This window comes from Cydia strobilella, chromosome 19 (assembly GCF_947568885.1).
Source record: "Cydia strobilella chromosome 19, ilCydStro3.1, whole genome shotgun sequence".
Classification (NCBI taxonomy): domain Eukaryota; kingdom Metazoa; phylum Arthropoda; class Insecta; order Lepidoptera; family Tortricidae; genus Cydia; species Cydia strobilella.
In genome coordinates this window covers 11,396,629-11,419,446 of record NC_086059.1, presented here as the reverse complement: position 1 = coordinate 11,419,446, position 22,818 = coordinate 11,396,629, and the positions used below count along the sequence as shown (strand labels likewise).

General features: G+C 37.6%; 1 protein-coding gene across 4 annotated transcripts in view; it reads left to right on the top strand.

Moving 5' to 3' along the window:
* Positions 1-22,818, top strand: part of LOC134750225 (fatty acid synthase-like) — a 68,171-nt gene that overhangs the window by 24,939 nt on the left and 20,414 nt on the right. For 3 of the 4 annotated variants that reach the window (XM_063685367.1, XM_063685369.1, XM_063685370.1), the window contains 11 exons: positions 20-183; positions 8,510-8,652; positions 10,194-10,397; positions 10,903-11,092; positions 11,480-11,639; positions 11,928-12,097; positions 12,575-12,726; positions 13,200-13,383; positions 13,964-14,112; positions 14,639-14,823; positions 15,345-15,464. In XM_063685367.1, coding sequence (XP_063541437.1) covers positions 20-183; positions 8,510-8,652; positions 10,194-10,397; positions 10,903-11,092; positions 11,480-11,639; positions 11,928-12,097; positions 12,575-12,726; positions 13,200-13,383; positions 13,964-14,112; positions 14,639-14,823; positions 15,345-15,464 — 1,821 coding nt within the window. Of the gene's footprint in view, positions 1-19; positions 184-358; positions 487-8,509; positions 8,653-10,193; positions 10,398-10,902; positions 11,093-11,479; positions 11,640-11,927; positions 12,098-12,574; positions 12,727-13,199; positions 13,384-13,963; positions 14,113-14,638; positions 14,824-15,344; positions 15,465-22,818 lie in introns of those variants that run through there. The other variant, XM_063685368.1, reaches the window with a different exon arrangement.

Below are 22,818 nucleotides of genomic sequence, written 5' to 3'. Positions count from 1 at the left end.
ATGCAATTTTTTCTTATAGAGTATACGCTCAACTGCTGCACGCCAAGACAAACTGCGACGGCTACAAAGAACAGGGTATCACGTACCCCGCCGGGCATATCCAGAAGATGTTGCTTCGAGAGTTCTATGAGGAGTGCTCAGTGCCTCCACAGAGCATGGAGTTTGTTGAGGCCCATGGAACTGGTAAGAATTGTATTTTGTAAACTGTGATGGCTACAGAAACAGGGTATCACGTACCCTGCCGGACATATCCTGCAGATGTTGCTTCGAGAGTTTTATGAAGAGCGCTCAGTGCCTCCACAGAGCATGGAGTTTGTTGAGGCCCATGGAACTGGTAAGACTTATATTCTGTAAACTGTGGCCGCTACAAAAAGCGGGGTATCACGTACCCCGCCGGGCATATACAGAAGATGTTGCTTCGAGAGTTCTATGAAGAGTGCTCAGTGCCTCCACAGAGCATGGAGTTTGTTGAGGCCCATGGAACTGGTAAGACTCTTGTATTCTGTAAACTGTGACGGATACAGAAACAGGGTATCACGTACCCCGCCGGGCATATCCAGATGTTGTTTCGGGAGTTCTAAGAAGACTGCTCAGTACCTCCGCAGAGCATGGAGTTTGTTGTGGCCCATGGACTGGTAAGACTTGTATTTTGTAAACTGTAATGGCCACAGAAACAGGGTATCACGTACCCCGCCGGGCATATCCAGATGTTGTTTCGGGAGTTCTAAGAAGACTGCTCAGTACCTCCGCAGAGCATGGAGTTTGTTGAGGCCCATGGACTGGTAAGACTTGTATTTTGTGAACTGTTATGGCCACAGAAACAGGGTATCACGTACCCCGACGGGCATATACAGAAGATGTTGCTTCAAGAGCTTTATGAAGAATGCAACACCTAATCGCTTTTGTAAACTCTTCTCGAAGATACTACTTTAGATCCACTGCACTATATGTGCCATTTTCAACCAAAAGGGTACTTATTGTCGCTTGTCAGTAAGGCGATGTTTTCATATAGCTTCAATTAGAAATTAACCTTATCAACAAGCGACAATGTGGTACCTTTTGGTTGAAAACGTCACATATATTTATGACTGATGCATACTGTGATTGACCGCAAAAGCAATATCTCAGAACCCCGGATATATCACGAAATTAACATTTGCAAATCCATCTCGAATCTAGGTTAGCCATGCAGCCGCTCGTTTTAATTAAGGTGCAAATATAGCAGATGTACACAAGTACCGTTCGAATTCAGACTATACCAGACCGACCGCATTACTGCGGCTGCAATCAGCAATGATGTCGCGCTGCAATACTGCTGTTTTAATTCTGTCAACTAGGTATATTACTGCAGGAAACTTCAAATTCAATCTAAATTTTATATTATAGGAAAAAAATGCATTTTAACCGAGCCTGCCGGGGACTCTTAATATATAATTTGCAGTATCACTCGCAAGACGTATCTTCTTGATAAAAAATATGGTTGTCTGTAAAGTCGGTTTACGCACGATAATTTTGCGTGATAACGTCATAAGAAAACATTGATGAAAAGGCCATAACGTTACCATGGAGATCTGTCCACAACGTTACCATATAGATCTGTCCACAACGTGACACTTTGTCGTGCATGCTACCGGTGTTCATAGATTTATAAGACGTTATTATAAAATTCTTTTAAATCTAAATTTCTCGGGAAAATGACCTTTTTGAAATCTTAGAATCTTTAATTTGCTCGGGTATCAATATTATCACGATGTTAAGCAACAACTTTGCCCCCTTCTAAAACAAGTTGTTGATACCATGCGTAAAGCGATTTCTTTATTTTTCAAAAAGAAAATTGTGACTGAAAATTCAATTTGCCTCACCCAGTAAACCTAGATAAATAATTAAAAGCAACAAATCTGCAACGCTAAACCCAGTTTGTCACGGCCATTGTTTATTCACGTCGAAAACAGCAATACGCTTCTCGAACTGACAAAAGGCTTTATTCAATCTACAAATTGGACTTTCTTGAATCTAAGACCAGCCGGGCTAGCACATGATTGACGCGAGAGTATCTCGCCACGACATAGACTACCCGTCCCCCTTTAATTCACACAGTAGAAGACGGGTAGTCTATCTAGATCACGGAGTAGGATGGAGATGGCAAGTGGGCGTTCCCGTCTATCCGACAGTTAGTAGCGACCGACTCACTTTATGCACAGACTATGCTCAGTTGTTGTGTAAACTTCATGCTCGAATGACATTCACGTCGTACGTACGCTCGTCTAACAAAAATTGATACTTAAATTTAAAATGCCGTATTGTGCAGTATTAAGCTGCAGAAATCACAGCGGTTTAAAAAATCTTTCACGTGGAGGTATTTCCTATCACCGGTGGTTATTTATTTAAATATAATCCGATAAATACGAAAAATCGGTTTCTATTGCATTATTTACGAATGTTCGTTAAGTAAATCTATATTTTATCAGTTAGAACTTAGAGTTCACAATCCTTTGTCACTATTCTTTACGTTTATCTGGAATATTCGCTATCCTAAATGTCAAATAACTTCGCTACTCAGATGCTGCGCAATGTCGATATTTATATCGATAAAGTTAAAGTTACGATATTTCAAGTTTGATGTTTGGTAGTTCGGTAATAAATTATTATTTTAGACACGTTTCTAATTATTATTTGGGATAATCAATGTCTTAGTAAATATGGCAGCTCTGGTCATCAAGCACTAAGTTAAGTCGGGGTCATTTCATGGCAACCTTTCAAACCTTCGTATTCCTTTACATACGTCTTTGTTTTTTACACCCATCATATTTTCATCGTTAATATAATTAGACTAGGTACTTAATGCACTTATGCGTACAATGCATGCAATGTGCCATGAATAAACGTTTTATATTTTCTATTTCTTTATTATTAATTATTGTAGGTTACCACAAGATGCCGATATTAAAAATAAATGGGTCAATGCTACTGGGCAAGAAAATTAGTTTCCGCAAAAATATAGCACCATTTGCTAGGAGCATTTCTTAGAGAAAGATTTCTGGAGATAAAATTGCCATACATCTCATCTAGCGTCCACACGCCTAAAACTTAGTTACTAATTTAGTAATTATTAGTGACATTCGGGCTCACTTAATTAATAAAAAGTTTTCCGTACCACGCAAACTAGCGTGAAATATTGGAATTTTGCCGCCCCCCTTCCTGATTTGATAGGTCACAATCTTACAATCAAATCAAGTGGGATCGATGAGCCAGTTTCATGTATGCTTTCACACCATACAATTAATTTGACAATTTAATCAGGTTGTCCCGTCTAGATTGGCCTTAAATGCTGCTACAAGTAAATATATTGTTAAAGACGAATACTTACCTATGTAAGTAATTGCAGATTTGTGATCACAAAATAACAGCAATACCGAGTTAATAGACCTTTAAAGAACTATGATTTTATCTGTTTGACTTTAAGATATATTTAATGTTCACCTTAACAACCTAGTTGGTCAATTAATAAGAAACAAATTTCTAGTTAGATATTTGTTGTACTGTACTACATATTATTTTTCATACAATCACGATTATCACTACCTATATTATAATCATAAATAAAGTATCATCTAAATGTGTTAAAACATACGGTAATGAAATATCAATACCTAACTGAACACACAAATATCGATAAAACACTCCGATTACACTGTCCCCTCCCTATATCGTCGAATGGAAAGAAGTTCCAACGGTTAGCTACTCGCAGGCGTGTAGAGGTCTCGAAAACACCAGTGTAACGTGACCGTGAGATCCGTAACAAACCATGCGTAATTAGACCTTACTTATACTGGTTTTTTAGCCCTTTTCGCCTGTAATAAGTAAGTGATTTTAAAATTATATAAAATAACGCCATCTGGTGTTGAGTAGTTGTATTAGGTGAACGTTGAGCGAGCTTTTGTGAGATGAATGAGATAATGAAAGAGTCGTATGTCATATAGCTTTGACATTATATTTTAAACCGTCACTCATGTAGCCTACAGTTGATATTCGTTCGAGAAATGTACACCGGTAATAACTTTTTGGTATGGAAAGTTGCTACGAATCAGAGCAATTTTGTAAGTGTGTGACGTATTTTAACGTGGCTATGAATGTGTGAGTTTAGCGACACTGGTTTTCATACTAAATAGGAGTCATTTCACATCCACTAGTTTATTAATTCGTGATCTAGATAGATATAAAATAGATGAAGCTCTGCATTTTTTGACTTAAAAAAAAACGGTTTGCATGACCGACACTTACCTGGCACGTACCTGAAAGGCCGCGTAGCCAACATGCCAGTCGCTTACGCTCCGTAGCGAACGAAATGCAACTGTCACTGTCGTACTAATATGGTAGAGTGATAGAGACACAATGCGTTTCGTTGTCGTAGCGCAAACGATTGTCATTCATCCATTTTCATTCATCAATTATTTCCGATGCGCACACGATATATGCGTCGACTTTTTAGAGTACCTTAAGAACGCCACAAGGAAGGTGCATACTCGAATTTCCAGCTTATTATCCATCATTCCGAGGTGAAACAATGAGGGCTATCGTTTTTTTGCTCACCAGTTGGCGCCTCTGTTAATGGTGGTCCAAAAGACTAAAGAACAGCTGTCAGTCATTGAAGTGACAAGTGACATTTGACATTTCGAACTTTGCGAAGACCACCATCTACACTAGCGCCCCTAGCGGCGAATTCATACGCGTTAGCCCTCATACATTTTTCACCTCAGCAGCTCAAACAAGCCTACTTTCGTCACTCCCTGGAGTGAGGAAAGTCGCACTTTCCTCACTCACTCACTTTAATTTAGTGAAGGCCATGAACTGCCACTTCATACTTTTATTAATTTTTTTTTGTATTAACCTTTAATATGTTCTCACTACTGAGGTGAAAAATTATATGTGCAACACGAGAGCAAAGTTATTTTACATCTCGTGTTTTTAGTCCCTCGCTACGCTCAAGATTCTACCTTAGAATCTTTCGCTTTCTCGGGTCTCAAAATAAACACGCAAGAAAAACCAACTTTCCTCTCTTGTTGCACAAATAACTATTTCTGCATCATAGTTATTCTAGTTCGTTGCTACCTTAGATCGTAGAAAGTATAAGCTCAACACGCTGTTTGGCTTTGGTATAGCACAATCTACTTATACAATCACAGTAAGCACAGATTGCGAATAAATGGAAACCGCAGTACCAAAATTCTAAGATCCTATTCGCAAACACAAGTGAAAAAGAACGTTATGCGGTTTGCGAGAGAGTCGAAAATCAAATAGCGTTCGCTCGTATTTGTAAGGCTGCTAAATGCACTGCGATACCTAATTCCCTAGCCAGGTTGTTCGGGGTTTTCGGCATTGCAAATTAATTTTCTTTGGTGGCAGTATACAACTAAATAGGTAACAAACAGCTTATGTAGATTGTTATATTTTTGTAAGAATTTTAAACTGCAACCTCAAGTTGGAAACCGGCAAGTTTTATTCCCCACCATCATTAGTCATAAATAATAATATATCGTTTGAAATTAAATATTAGGTCAATAAAACCACAACGACGTTAAGAACTTCTAAAGAGGAATCGGAAAGGGAAGTCTCTTACTCTTATACCCGCCGTATATACAATTGAAAATCCATTCAATTATGTAACTTATTGCTTTCCGATAAGTTCTACAATTGAATCACTTTTCAAATGTAGATAAATCCGTTTATAGTTAGGAAGGTGAGCTGCACTATCGATACTCGAAGCGTTCAGAAACTCAAGACTTTTATAAGAACTCTAAAAGGTTTTTAAAGCAGTCCTGACCATTAAAAATATGAATTTTTATTTTAAAGGAATGAATGGAAAAATTCATCGCTTCGGGCAAGTTTTGCGATTTTTCGGAACACCGGTCCGATAGCTCTTAATCAACTGAGCTACCCAAGTTTACCAGAAGCGCCCGAATCTTTCCCTTTCTTTACGGCTACAACCAGTTTGACACTGAGATATTCGCTAGCGTGTGCGTAACTTACTTTCTATGCATCTCGCTCGTACTCGCATATTAGTGCGAGCGAGGTGTATAGAAAGTAAGTTACGCTGACGTTAGCGAATATGTCAGTTTGACACTGATAAGGGAGTCGTGGTAAGGCTACCTACTTATTGTTTTAGGGAGGTCATGGCCAAATCGGTGAATTGTTCCATTTATCCTTCAATATAAACATTTGCAGTATGGCTTGCAGACGTAGGTATCTGCTTGATAAAAAGTTGTTTAGAGTTAGACCAGGAAAAGTCTGCAGAGATTTTGACAGCACACGATGTGCGAGTGTTATTTATACGTCATAATTTCATAGAAGTTTGACGTTAAAAATAACACCTACACTGCATGTGCTGTCTAAATCTCTGCAGACTTTTCTTGGTTTAACTCTAAAAATGTGAATTTCCACGCGATAGTTTCCGGGACATTTCCCGTTAAAATGTACGGCTCCATTTAAACGGGGAAGCTAAACATAAACTAATTGTGTGGGCTTTGTGCTAAAGGGAAAATGGAAGGCAAAATGGGAACGCGTAGCTGTTTTATTGTCTATGCATGAGAATAGCGAAAATAGAGATAGGGCACAATAATTGTGCCCTATCTGTATCGTGAAATTATTTCACTCGGAAAAGTGACATGTGATGTAGCCACATTTTGACAATAATTGCTACTCTTGTGAAAGAAAAAAATTATGCTACGAAAAGTTTCGATTGACGTTTTCTTTCAACTTGTTTCAACGATTATCATCTTGGCTGCCCCCCAGTGATATGAACAAGATTGAAGGTGCTTTTTTTATAATTTTGTAGTAATTTAATAAACCATTTTAAGGTATCTAAGGTATTTTTTGAAGGTGTTGAATTGTTATCTTTTGACTAGTATAGTATAGTTGGCACAAAAACTAGGCTACTCTAAAGGAGCCCACTGACTATCAGTCCGCCGGACGATTTTGGCCTGTCAGTTGTTCGGAACTGTCAAATTTTTGTTCTAACTGACAGGCCAATATCGTCCGGCGGACTGATAGTCAGTGGGCCCCTTAACTCTCTAAACTTCGTTAGCGCTCAAGTCTAACCATGATGTTAAAAAGCCTTTGTTAAAACTACGCTTGATGCAAGACGAAAATAACTAGAAGATGCAAAGTTTAAAGAGCAAAGTGTGGCCAATTTGGCTCGTTTGTGATGAAAGTACAACATTGTTGTACAAAGTATAACATCTAAACATAGACTACTAAGTGCAGACTCCGTATTTTGAAGCGTTTTAGAAGGCGCACGCATAGGCACTCTTGCACTTGTAAAAATAACGTAGCGAGCCGCTTGATTAATCTTACATCTTACTAGAGATGAGAGCATCAGCTCCATATTATACTACAATATTTTTAAATCTAAATTTTATCTTTAAATCAAAAATTTTGTTGATATTTGTAACCTACTGGGGTCCATATTTTAAAAATAATACCTATTAGCGAATTTTTGAACCACTTTCTTCTACTGAGAAACTTTAGCGTTTTAAAAGTTACAAGGCGTTGTAAAACGGGCCCAGGTACAGTCAAGTGTAAAAATATGGGTGTAGACAACTTACTCAAAAATATGCCCCATAGTTCTTAATTCGCTGACATAAGAGCTATGGGACATATTTTTGAATATAATTTGTGCACCCATATTTTTACACTTGACTGTAAACTTAGACTTTACTGAAATGAGCAGCAGCGTTCACTGCTTTTTCACTGAGGCAGAGATAAGAGGAGACGTGACGTGAGAGAATTAACCAATATTATTGGTAGTGATCAAGCGGAGAAGAGATGTGGTGTCTTCATCTCTTCTCCGATCATTTTTTCGTCAGTGGAAAAGCAGACTAAGTTAGTGTGGAAGTCCCAATGAGTGGTGATCGCGAGCCATCTGTAGCCATACGAGTATAATGATTTGATGCTACATCTAGTAAGTTAGTCATCTGTGTGTCCAAACGCTAACCTAATAATGCTCACCTCACACGGTAAGATGCGATGCATGCAGGGTGTTTGTGGTTTTTAAATTGACTCGTGTAGAAAATGTAGCTAGTTTTAGCATTACTCTTACTTTAAAAATACTATTCGTATGAGATGCGATAGAAATATTAGGTAATTTCTTTCAGAGTTTACAAAAGCGAGGGTGCTGGAATAAAAGCATTATTCATTTTGTTGAATTGTTTTTAATTAAAAGTAAAATTCATTAAATAGGTATCAATTTGCAATTTCCATAGGATTAATTGGATAAATTACTTTGTTTACTAGGTTAAACAATCAATATAAGAGAGAGTTAAGTAAATTTTTTTTGCAGGACGAATGACATTCATAAAACTAAAAAAATATAACTCCTCATTTTCCTAGCGCTGTCCAGGCATTGTACCACGACTTACTTGGGGAGTCTAGAGTCCGTTCGGCAACCAAATCCCAAGAACTGGGAGTTCTAAACAAAAATACACCTTTGATAACCATATTATTTTCCACATAGGTACTAAAGTCGGTGATCCCGAGGAGCTGGTCGCGATAGACGAGATCTTCTGCACTGGTCGAGACAAGCCCCTCCTCATCGGCTCCATCAAGTCCAATCTTGGACACAGTGAGCCCGCTTCTGGTCTCTGCTCCGTAGCCAAGGTAACCACATGAAGATACAGATGAACTGGTCGCGATCGACGAGATCTTGTGCAGTGGTCGAAATCGAGACAAGCCACTCCTCATCGGCTCCATCAAGTCTTTATCTTGGACACAGCGAGCCCGCTTCTGGTCTCTGCTCCGTAGCTAAAACCACATAAAGATACAGATGAACTGGTCGCAATCGACGAGATCTTCTGCACTGATCGAGACAAGCCCCCTAATTGGTTTCATCAAATTGAAAAGGGGGGCACTCCACAAGAAGATCTATTTTGTCGAGGACATCACACGTATGCAGCTATATAAATGACCTGCAGAAATCTGCATTGTATACTGTTGAACTTAAGGCTGTTTTCAAACGTTATCATTTCAAATATTGTCTTTGTTAGCTTTATCAGAAGTGTTAAAAAAGCGTTACATAGTCGACCTTTCTAGAATACTCCGAAGATAAAAATAGACGTAGGAATTTATGAGGTAGGTATTATGCGCTGGACACGACCAAATTTCTTTGGTCGTCTATTATTCAGCTACTATTAGCTCGGGTTTAGTGAAAGCCCCTAGCGTCTGCGTTGTTACCAAGGTGATATTTTTTGCACCAGTTGACAAAAACAACTAAGTGTTCTTTGGGTCTATCTATTATGCACTAGTTGTCGCAAGCTGGGGGCTCATCTCTTCATTTTTCTAAGTTTTGTATTGATTTTTTCAACTTTTTAAATGAGCTTTCAATCTGTTTTCAAAACAAATTACAAAAATTTTATACTGAAATTTCCCTTTGGGTTTCTCATAATAAATTGGCAATACAAATAATTCGCATTCACTCTGAGCAAGCTTTATTAAATAAAATCAGTTGAGTTTTCACATTTGACTCCGCCACTTTTCCATTATTTGCTCCAGCGAATAAACCTTATAGAGCGCCCCAAACAGAGCTCCAGCGAATTTCACAGTAATATATTAAGGACTTAAAGCTTTTGTAGAAGCTGGCCATTGTACGTCTTTACAGAATAATTTAATACGGTTTCGGACCAAAACGCTGTATAAAAGTGGAAAAAAGTGCACTTAGTTTCTTATTTCACGGACAGAGGATACGTTAGTGAGCCAAATAGAAATAGATAAATAAAATCTTAACGCATTGCACTAGGATTTGGTGAAAATTGTGTACACAAAGAAAATACTTAAGCTCTGGCGTGCTTTTTTATTTTTGCTTTCTTGGATTATATTTTGCACTTATGCAAAGCTATGGTAAATCTGCATAAATGTAGGCAAACATTTATTTATACTTCCAACATTTTTCACATCTTTGTCTCCTTCTTTACCTACACAATTAGTAAAGCTATGTTACGAAACAGTTTAACACAATTTTTAAATAATAAATAAATAATGTAGTTTTTTCAAATTCTGAATCATAGCAAATATGAAATAAAAATGGCTATGCTAATAAGCCTTTCCATCAAAAGCAAAATTTTACGGCCTTTGATATGAATTATTTACAATATTGTCAAAATTTTTGTTCATTTAATATATTTATTCTTATTTCTGTCTCCCAGATGTGCATCGCCTACACCAGCGGCTTCATCCCCCCCAATCTAAACTTCCACACCCCCCGAGAGGGCGTGGAGGCCCTTGTTAACGGCCACCTCCAGGTGGTCACGGAGAAGCACCCCTGGAACAAGGGGATGTGCTCCATCAACAGCTTTGGATTTGGTGGTGCCAACGCTCACGTGCTGCTAAAGAATGTGGCAAGGCCTAAGGTAAATTAATTAAAATTATATGAGCTCGATTGACCATGACAGCGCCTTTCTGGATTTTAGAAAGTCAAATTTATCCAATAAATTCATTTTTGTCTATTACTAAACTTTGCTGTAGGTACTTGTAGTTGGTTCAAAAATTTATGACACGAAATCTTTACATGTTTTTTTGTTTGACACTGATCCCTCAAAGTGCCTAAATTTACTACCGCAGTTTATGAGCATTTGTTTTGATGATTGCCCAAAGACTACCTCATTTAAGAACGGTATTTTACTTTACCTACACAAACACGCCCTGCACAACTTCAACATTATTAGCATAAACGTATGAGTAATTTGTGGGATTAATTATTGGCAGACCCATCTGAAAGTGTAACTCACCAATAATTACTAACACAATTTCGGAGCTATATTGCACTGTGTTAGTACCAAAACAAGGTAAATTTTTGTCTAATATTTTATTTTGTAATTAGCTGATTTTGGTTGTCACCTGATGTTCTCTCATCAGATCAACAACGGCCTACCAAAAGACGACCTACCCCGCCTTGTCTGCGTATCCGGCCGAACAGAGTCCGCCGTAGTCAAGATCCTGGACGACTTGGAGTCGAGGACGGTGGATGCTGAACAAGTGAGACTGTGGCACTCTATCCATGATGAGGATATTGGTGGACATGTTGTTAGGGGATACACTTTGTTGCGTAAGTCTTTTCTTTAACTTGAGCTTTATACTCTTTTTTTTACTCTGCTTATCATGAGCCACTAACATAATATAGAATATTGCCGGAAATGATTCCTAAAATTATACCATAGTTCATAGCAAAGTTGCTCCTGCCGCCACTCTAAATGTTGTAATGAAAAACCACCTTTGATGTTAACCTCTGACAGTGGTATGAGCATAATGAGCATGAGCAAAAAGGTGTTCACTTTTTGTCGCTTTTTCCTTGTGCCTCTGAAGGTATTTATTGTTGAAAACGTTTTTCACCTTTTTATCCTATCTTTGCGTATTAATCATATTGTAGTGTCATAAAAGGTACAGAACTATATCAATTACTTAGTAAAGTTGCTTAACAAACGTATTTGTGCAGGCTCAACCCCCACAAAGAGCCAGTCAATGGCGCGCAGCATGGAGTACTTCCCCGGCTTGAAGCGGCCGGTCTGGTTCGTGTACTCCGGCATGGGATCGCAATGGGCCGGCATGGCCACGCAGCTTATGAGGATTCCCATCTTCGCTGCTGCTATTCACAAGTAAGTAGATACACCATATTTTACAAATTTCGAGTGGATTTACCCTTTTTTAAGCAACAATGTTACCTCTAACTGCGTTATTACAATAACATTTTTCAACTCTTGACTTTCCTCATCGTCCTATAACCATGATCGTAGAAAACCTGGATTGTGGCAGCGTACAGTACAACCAGTTATTTTGGATATTATTACAAAGTGGATGTATTGCGGTTCATCAGATAAAGATTACTTTTTTCATATACTAAGTTAGCCGTCCTTCCCACTAACAATTCTCATTTTTCTTGCCAGATGCCACAAAGCCCTTGAGCCCAAAAACATCAACCTAACCAGAATCATCACGGAACCCGACCCAAAGATCTACGACAACATTCTCCACTCATTCATCGGCATTGCCGCTGTTCAGATCGGTCTCACTGATCTGTTGAAGTCACTTGGCATTGAGCCTGATCACATCATTGGTAAGTAAGCAGTTTAATTAAGTAATGAAATGACGTGTAATTGTATATATTATGTTTCTTTTACCAATAAATTACTGTATCACTGTATCACTAAGAATGTAGATTCTTGTAAACAGTAAACATACGTCATTCTGTGATGATAGACATTCTAAAAACCTCATACAATGATCAATGACGAGTAAGGAATGTAATAATTTAGAAAGTGCCATAAGTTCGGACTACAAATTTCAAGACTGATTCACAAAATCAGTTTTTAACTAATTTATGCCAATATTATTCACCAATTTTCTAATACTTCTTGTGGCGTTTTAGTGCCAATCTCTAGTTGCAGTTCAGTGTCCTTTTTCTTTTCACCTTTTTTGACATCCCAGTGAATCATTTGAGAGTATGTTTTAAGTCCGTGGGTCTCTGAATTCCGGCTTAGCATTCTTTGCTCTTTCTTCTACAAGCCTACATCAAGATGTATCTCCATCTCAGGTCACAGCGTAGGCGAGCTCGGTTGCGCATACGCAGACGGCTGCTTCACGGCGGAACAGATGATCCTGGCCGCGTACTACCGCGGCAAGGCCTCAGTTGAGACTCCCTTCATCAAAGGATCCATGGCTGCTGTCGGTCTTGGATACAAGCAGGTTAGATTAAAAAAGTACATTAATTCATTCGTTAAAAAAAAATAGTGTTAAGTGCTGGCTGGAAGTTGCGATGCATTCCACAAAAGAGGATGTAAAAGAAAAAGACCGTTCTAAATAAGAAGGAATTGTGGAACAGCGGACCTCCGAAGTAGAGATAAAGAGAGAGAGATCTGGATAAGGAGTGAGTGAGATGAAAAAGAAGATACTACTTCACTGTTTTGCATCATGGGATTCAATTTCACATGTAAGTAACTTATGGTTAGATTGCTCTTTTAGATGCTTAACGGACCTCAACTTAAATGAGGTGTTCACAGTAGATTAAGCGATGTTTGATAATATTATTTCCATCTACATTTAGTGTTGTACACAAATCTTAGGTCCTTTTCGTTGCTGATCATTCATTCAGTTATCATTTGATTTTTTCCTAACGCAACACTAAAGACACCACAACTAATATCAACTATCCTTACCAGATGAAGACCATGTGCCCCCACGAGATCGAAGTAGCCTGCCGCAATGGCCCTGAGTCCAGCACCATCTCCGGCCCAGCTGATGCCATGAAGGAATTCGTCGGCAAACTGACTGCCAAGGGCATCTTCGCCAAGGAAGTGCCTTGCTCCAACATCGCTTATCACTCCAGATATATTGCTGAGGCTGGTAAGTCATCATTATTGGCTTGCCCTTACACTATTCACTTGCGTTCGTTTCATATCATCTCTCATACAGTCCATCCACCTTTTCCTCAGTTTTCCTTTCCTAGTACGTAAAATGCTTAAAAGTTAAAATTATTTTCAACTTTTTGGAATCAATTTTTATTATCCGCCACTGGAGTGCTTCGTCACTTTTTATTTTACCGGAACATGACAAATAGGTGAGATGATCAAAGCTTGGATGCTATATAGTGTAATATGGACATAACTACTAGGACTATATTATGTATAACTTACTATGGACTGCAAAAATAGAATTTTATTAATCACTTTTATGCCTTGTGATATTATGCGATATAAATACATAGGTACATACTTTTAAAGCTATTTTATGTAGTCCATACACACCCATAAAATCATTAGCACAATCAACTCTTTCTTCTAAACAGTACTTAGTACCTAGTCATAAATCTTCAAAGGATCGATGGGTATGAGTAAAATTTTGCTTAATTTTCAACTTTTTCTTCTTCTCTTCTACTTCCTACTACTATTTAGAATATTTTCTTCAATTTTGTAATTTTCTCAAGGTCCTACCCTCCTGAAGTACCTCAAAAAGGTGATCCCCGACCCTAAACCTCGTTCGGAGAAGTGGGTGTCCACGTCAGTACCCCAACAGTTCTGGAACGACAAAAAGGCAGAGTTCTCTTCCGCTGAGTACCACACCAACAATCTTCTGGTAAGTTTAAATGTCTGGTCAATGCAGAATGTCAGCAATTATGAGTGTCTGCAATTTGAATAGGAATTTTGAAAAAAAAAAAACTATGAAACGGCAGAAATACTAGTTGATCACTAGTTATCTGTGGTCAAATGTTTTTACATCAAACGGATTTAATGGATCAGTGAACGTAAAATAGCTTGTGGAAAGAAATACCAACAATTATCAAAAATCTGCGACCAGAAGCAAGGTCAATTATTAAAACATACTACCTATGACTCCAAATGTTGACAACCCAACTCTAAGAGCCTCTTGCAACAAATCGTCAGTCATCGTCAAAATGTTTTTTGTTAGTTTCCATTTGAATCCTGCAACCTGTCTATTTTTGACATTAAACTGGAGTTTAAGAATGTTGAGGAGTTGAGCGTGGTGCGATATTCTTGATACGCCCATCAATTTCATAATAATCTTAGGAGGAGGACTTATGTTAGTCAGTCTGTCAATGGTGCTTGGTGCAACCCACACTAACGTGTTCTGGCTTTTTCAGAGCCCAGTCCTCTTCGAAGAAGCCTCCCGCCTGATCCACCCCAACGCCATCACCATTGAGATCGCGCCCCACGGACTGCTACAAGCCATTCTGAGACGCTCTCTGAAGAAGGACGTCGTTAATGTACCGCTCACGCAGAAAGGACATGAGGACAATGTCCAGGTGTTCCTTACTGCTTTAGGAAAGTGAGTATTCTCAATTTGATCCATCGAAGTTCGGCTAAAGAAAACTAAAGTTGTACCTACGAGTATGTTAACAAAAAGCCAAAGCAAATTTTAACACTCCAACTGGCTCTACAACGAATGGTTGTCAAAAGACATTATAATTGTTAAAATTTCTTAGTAAATTGTTTTTACCCGGTTCCCGAGATACAGGCTGCGCCTAGTTTGGGGCCGATGGATATTAGCTTAATTGTAAAATCTAATTTTTTGTTAAGTTCAATCTGTGATGTCAATTTGTAAAATATTTGGTAAATAAACGATTTGTGTTTGTATTTGTAATTTGTCAGTTTCTATTAAAATGCCAATAAATGTCCGTACTTGGACATCACTTTAATCCACTTTTTAGATTATTCCGGTCACGTAACAGCTATTAAAACGGCATTTATAAGTAGCGGTTCTTGTAGCAAAATAATATAATTCCTGTTTCATATACATTTTAAACAAGTAAAGTTTTGTGCATTACTTTAAAATAAACTTTCTTTCAGATTGTACGAGGCCGGTTTGAACCCGCACCTGGCCGAAATCTACCCGCACATCCAATTCCCAGTGTCTTTGGGAACCCCAATGATGGCTCACTTGGTGGAGTGGGAGCACAGCGAAGACTGGTAAGAAAATTAATTACTCGCTCGCACCTATACCCAGCGAAGGCCGAAGGCCGAGCACAGAAGGGCATAAGGCCCAGTGCGTCGCACAGGTCCGCCCAAGCAAGCGATGCCGAAGGCCGAGCTGCCGGAGTGCAGAAGTAGAACCTTTACTCTTTGGAGAACAAATTATCCCACCAAAAACATTTTGTTTATCCAAACCCAAGTAATGAGGGTTCAAAAAACGACGAAGCGCTTCGAGAAAAGGTAGGTATTGCCCTTGCGCTTCGCTTTGCTCGTCTTGGCGGGGGAACCTTTTTAACAGAGTCATCAGCGTCTTATTATCGGAGATTCCTTAAGTCACTCGGATAGGAGCCAAATGCCATAGTCTGCGTATGTAGTTTCAATAACACTAGTGGTTCTTTGAGCTGTAGACCTCTTGAACCCCCAAGGCTTCATCATTATGCCTGCCATCTCCAAAAAATCGAATCTGAATCGATAAAAACATTCTAGAGGTACCTATAGAACCTGCTCACAGAATTTGACCAGAGTCGGTTGAGAAATACGATCTGTGGAAGAGAACAGCCAAACAGCCACGCGAAAGCATTTTTTCCGAAACTGAAACCGAAACTGTTCACTCGTGCTTCACCCTCGCTAGGATCAGCCATAGAGATAGAGATTGAAATCTTTATTTGCATCCAATGTACATATTTATATTACATAGTAACATATAGGCACATGGACCCTGGTAGGGTATCGCAAAAATATTAGTTAGTAATACCTGCTAAAAAGAACAATCAAATATGTTTTTTATATGTGACAAGCATAACATAACTTAAAATAAATATTAAGGGTAGGTAACAATTAGGAACAATCAATTTAATAGAGTTAGACAAAGAAAAGTGTGATTCTGTCCGATTTTGATAGCACACGCAGTGCAAGTGTTATTTTAAACGTCATTCTATGAAATTATGACGTATAAATAACACTTACACTACGTGTGCCATCAAAATCGTTGCAGACTTGTCTTGGTCTAACTCTACTTATGTGATAACCAACCCTTTGTTTGACATAATTATTGAAAGTCATAATGTAGGTACCTAATGATTGTCAGATTATCATTATATCATTAATCATAATTCTAAAACCGTTAACTTTTCAGGATTTTCGTAAGGTTATCCTATAGATAGGTTAGGTTAGGTTTGTTTTATGGCAATAAAAGTTACGCGTTTCTGAGAAAAACCAAACTATGACTAACGAAAATGCGGACAAACAATACGTTATGACTATGACTTACAACTTTATGGGAAACAATAGTGACCCCCAACCTAGAAATCATAAAAAAGAGCCATCTTTTATTAGCGATTTCGAAATGACTTATCAAAGTAAAATATTTACTGGCTGTTTTGTTTTCATTTTGCGTCGAATGCTGAAAATAAACGCTTGTTTATTTAGCTAAAAGCTGCAAATTAAATTGTATTTTATCAAAGTGCTGTAAATAAATGTTGATTCAATCAAAAGTTCTTTAATCCAGGGCAAAGATAAGGCTTTTAACGAAAATATTTCTTTAAACCAATCCTTAATGTACAAAAAAGGAGACTCAAGTGAATCAGCAACGAGGATCTTTAATTAATCCTTTTACTAATTTTCTTTTCAATGTATAAAAAATATCTTTGAATACTTATTTATTTTCTCTTTCCCCATTTTGATTAAGAACCTTAATGACGAATTAGCATTTATGCAGCTGATTATGATTAATTTATACTTTTAAACCAACTGTCAATCAGTGTTTACCACTTTATTGACCTCTCCCTTGAGTAGGGAACTATGAAAATACCCATGAGGCTGACATGTTCACCTAGAGTGTCCAAAGCCTCAATAAAAACTAGACAAAAAAAACCGGCCAAGTGCGAGTCGGACTCGCGTTCCAAGGGTTCCGTACATTACACAATTTAAACAATGTATTTTTTATGTGAAATGTCTAAAAACCCTTCTGGGTGGGTCTGATCAAAAACTAAGTAATTAAGTCCGACTCACGCTTAACTGCACATTTCTAATAGGTTTTCCGGTGATCTATAGGTAAAGATCTATTTTGTATTTTTTTCAAAATTTTTGACCCAGTAGTTTCGGAGATAAAGGGTGGGGGGGATGGTCATTTTTTTGCCTATTTTCTTTATTCACTTCTAAACTATTTATCTTAAAATTATAAAAAATATATATTTGAGATTCTCATAATGAGCTCTTTCATTTGATATGTAACACGATATAGTTTGACAAACTTTATTTTTTAATTTTCTCATTTACCCCCCCCCCCCCCCCAAAGTGGCCCCCGTGGGTAAAATTAATTTGTTTACGTTACATGTCCATCTTTGGGTCACACACTTACATATGTGTACCAAACTTCAAGTAGTTTCGGAGAAAATAGGCTGTGACTGACGGACAGACAGACAGACAGACAGACGGACAGACACACGAGTAATCCTATAAGGGTTCCGTTTTTTCCTTTTGAGGTACGGAACCCTAAAAACCAACTGTATTGGTTTGTTGTTATTTCTCGAAGTCAAAAGTGCCGCGAGCTTCATCTGGATAACCTACTATATTCCTGGTCTTAAATAACGCTCCAACAACGCCAAAAACTGAAATATCAAGAGTCCTATTGAGAGGGCCGTCCTTTGTATAACAGGGCCCCTGTTATACAAAGGACAGTCAAGCCCTAGCAACTAAAATAAGAGGGCACAAGAATTAATCACAATTAAGATGTCAATCAGTTAAGGCTAAAATGAAAAGCTTAGCCTGTCAGCAACAAATAAATTTATAGATAATTAATTTCAGTCTTGGCAGATGCGATAATAGAGATAACTTTTTAAATATAACCCTGGGCTCTTCCCGTGTCTTCGTTTGCGTATAAGTTAAGATGAAAGGGAACGACCGCTTTTCCATACAAACGTTGTCCCCATCTTCCTCCCTGGATATTAACATTATTAAAAATATTTTAACATAATTTGATGTAGGTATATATCCATCACAGCTATGCCCCTTCGTTTTTTTTTTTAAATATATATAAGAATGAAACACCTCATGAAGGGAGACCTACCTCTATCACTCAAACGTAGGCTCATGGACATGTGCATACTTCCAGTCCTCACCTACGGTGCTCAGACTTGGTCTTTGACGGAAGCTCAGAAGTCCAAACTCGGGGTTTGTCAGAGAGGTATGGAGCGCAGCATATTAGGTGTGAAACTCGGGGATCGCATCTGGAACACCACGCTGCGCTCTAAAACCCAAATAATAGATGTAGCTCGGAAAGCGGACAAGTTAAAGTGGGACTGGGCTGGTCATGTCTGCCGCATGCCGAATGACTTGTGGGCCAAAATAACCACAGAGTGGGTGCCCCATGAGTCAAACCGGGGATCCGGCAGACCTCGTCGGCGATGGCGGGATAACTTGGACTCCTTTTTGAGCGACTGGCCAGATGTAGCTCAAAACCGGGAGGAGTGGAAGAAGAGGGGGGAGGCCTTTGCCCAGCAGTGGGACACAATAGGCTCGTAATAATAATATAAGAATTAGAAGCGAAAAACTACTTCCACACACAGTTTCAATGCTTCAGTCTTATACTTATAATAATGAAAAAATCTAAATAAAATCACACGAAGGGGCATATCTGTGGTGGATATACCTACATCAAATTGTTGAAATATTTTCAATACTTAATTAATGTTAATATCCAAAGATAAATGAGGATCCGATTGCGTTTGTGAGGCGATTTTGCGCAGTCGTTCCCTTTTCGTCTTAAGCATGCCCCACTTTCTCTTTAATAATATCGTACAAAATTGCATTTGCTATTGCATTTCCTTAGAAAATATTTTTTTGGATAAGAGTACCTATATGCCCTATGTCTGTTTCCAGGTTTTAAATTAGCTGTGTATCACATTTACTTAAAATCTACCAAAAAAAATTTGCGTGATAGAGGAACATACAAATTTTCCCATTTATAATATTATAGCATACCTAAGCGATTTACTATTAAGTAGGTACACTTAAGGAAGATGAAATCGGGACGCTTTTGTATAGAATAGACAATTCAGAGCTGTAATTTAAAAAACATGAATCAGAAAAATGGCTACCAATGTTAATGAGTTGATGAAGTATTTTTTAGAACAGTAGTAGAGACAAGTATTTTTTGTCGTCAAATTTCATATTTATCTTCAATCTAGGATTTCAAAATATATAGATCAGTACGGTTTTTACTCACTATTATTTTTAGTCGCTCTTGGCGACATGTTTCGGATTCTTTAGGAATCCTTTCCAATTTTTCTTTTTTTTTAAATATGTCTCACGATAGTTTAAGTGCGAATCTACGATTTTTTTAAATGTTGACGCTACATTTTCCCTTATTTTGTGGCAAGTGCAAAAAGATTCTAGTGTTGTACTTAAATATGATCAGATGTCAGATGGTAACTGACAGTCAATGCGTGATCATGATTAATTTAGTGGTAAATATTAAAAGATGGTTTTAATGGGTCTCAAACTGTCTCAAACTGAAAAACTAAAAATTTAACTTAAATTAAAGTTTACTAAGATATATCTGCATTATATACCCTGCCTTGCTCTAAATTACCATGTATAAATTTAAAGTATATGTGCGTCTAAAACTAAAATGTTTTCTAACAGTGATGGTATATCTCTCACTATCTTAGTGGCTATTTATTTAGGCCATAAACTGAGCACATTTTAAGTCACAACCCAGTTCCATTGGCAATTCACCAAATAGCACGCATTGTCTTTATGAGCTGTGAGTGTTGTAGTGAGGAGGAGTATTTTTGTTTTTCTAGGAATATTTAACAAATTTAATAACAAAACTTCCGTGAGACACAGACATATTAAACATATTAATAACATGTACGGAGTGAAACATGTCGAGCGTTTGCTACTTAAAATACGTGAGTGACCCGTTATTAATATATTTAATATATTTAATTAACTAGGGAAAACAAATAGGACGCAAATGTATTAGCTTATAAAATGTTGTTGCCACTGTTGGTGATCCTTAATAATAAAATAAAATAAGGTTGGATCAAGGGTCAGATGCAGAAGGCGGTGGTCTTGGACACGACGCGGATTGTCCGTCGGTTCCTCTCTCTGTGGCCCTGACCACCGGCATTTGGGCCCTGCCCCGCTGCTGGCGGCACCCTTACGTTAGGTTTTTTACGTGTTTATATTTTTTGTGTTGTTTTGTACGTGTTTTTATATTTTACTTTTATATGCATCTTTCATATACTTCATTGTAATTTCCCATTATTCGTTTGATTTTTCCCAAAGAAAGAACATCACTAGTGGTGTCACATCGTAAATACGGCCACTATAATATTGTCCACTCTACTAACGAGTCTAGAGTCTAGCTCCAATAAGTCAGATGTATTAGGTACCCTAACTTACTAAGCCACTGTTGGCTCATACATTACATTTTACCACTATTATATGAAACAACTTCGTACTTAATTGTATTTTATGCGGTAGTATCATAAAGGAGAAATAGGTACGGTGAGAATATAAAAAAACCGGCCAAGTGCGAGTGGACACGCGCACGAAGGGTTCCGTACCATTAAGCAAAAAACTGCAAATCACGTTTGTTGTATGGGAGCCCCACTTATATTATTCCATATTTATTTTATTCTGTTTTAGTATTTGTTGTTATAACGGCAACAGAAATACATCATCTGTAAAAATTTCAACTGTCTAGCTATCACGGTTCATGACATACAGCCTGGTGACAGACGGACAGACAGACAGACAGACGGACGGACAGCGGAGTCTTAATAATAGGGTCCCGTTTTTACCCTTTGGGTACGGAACCCTAAAAAGCAACTGCGTATTAATTATGAAGTAGGGAGTGCTTCCGGTAGTGGTTTACTATACAAATAAATACCGGTACCGGGAATTCCCGGTTCTCGCCATATAAACTTAATACCGGAAGTATTCCCTAATTGAAGTAATATGCTTTAGACACAAATATATTTTATTTTTAACCTTTCATTATCTTACAGTTTATAAGATAATTTAATAAGATAAGATACCCTAAGAAACCACAATGAGTTTTAAACACCTGTAAAAGTGATGCTTGTGTAGACTTTTTCATCTGTGTAAATTGGTATATGTAGATAGAGTCTGGCTAATGAAAATTTTACCTGAGAAAACGCGGCAATTTCAAAAAATCGGTAGCAGGCGGCTCTTTGATTATAAGTATTGCATACTTTTTATAATTTATATGATTTCTAGAATATGAAAATTATAAAAAGTATACAAGTTATGCAATCCTTGTAATCAAAGAGCCGCCACCTACAGATTTTTTGAAATTGTCGCTTTTTTTCAGGTTCAACTTTCATTAGCCAGGCTACGTATTATAAAATAGAATCTTTGGTTTTACCGCGTAGGTACGTAATTTCTAGGTGATTGAATTAGTAATTAGTAATTACCTACATAATATTTACAACTTTCATTGTGAATAACAAGATTATAATACTGTTTTCACTAGACATTATTTTACTCATATTTCCAGCTGCAATTTTTCCTAAAATGTATTGGAATTTTAAGATTGCTCAGTTCCTTAGTGCCAAACTACAACCAAAGTAAGTTAACAGTCTGTCTTGGAAACCGAACCAATCCGTCAGTTTCTTTTAATTAAAACTAGCAAGTCGGGGAGTTCACCCTTACGACCGGGTCTCTACCGACCGCACATCTTGGCCCTATTTTATGATGTCAAAATTCGTAGAACCGTTCATAAGTATATTAAATATATTAATAACATCACTCACGTTTAAGTAGAAAAATCCTCGACATGTTTCACTCCGTACCGAGGAGTATATTCCCGTTTATATCTAATATTATATGTCTGTGTCTCACTGAAGTTTTGTTTTTAACATCGTTCATAAGTATGTTAGTTATCCATACTAATGAATACATGTAACATACTTAATGTTAAATGTAATGTGTTAACGTTAGATGTAATTTAAGGCGGTTCCCTGAGCCAGAAGGCGAAAAATCTCTTTATGTGATCATGTTTTTCTAAGAAGCGTTGATATTCGTAGACGTGGAAAAAATATAAGTAGTTTTTGACTATATTATCTTTAATAACATAGCTTCCGATACACGAATTATGACACTTCGCTCGGTACAATTAATTCCCAAAGTAACCTCTAACTCGGACTTTTAATCAAACTTTACTCGGTTATTTATTATGTGATACTATAAACAAGTAAAGAAGAAAAAACAATCTTAACTTAAATAGTAATTTCATAGCTTTCGAATTTCGATATTGTAAGGTAACGTTTTTAAAATAGATAAAAATCGACAAAATTCGATCAAAATTGACACTTTGCGC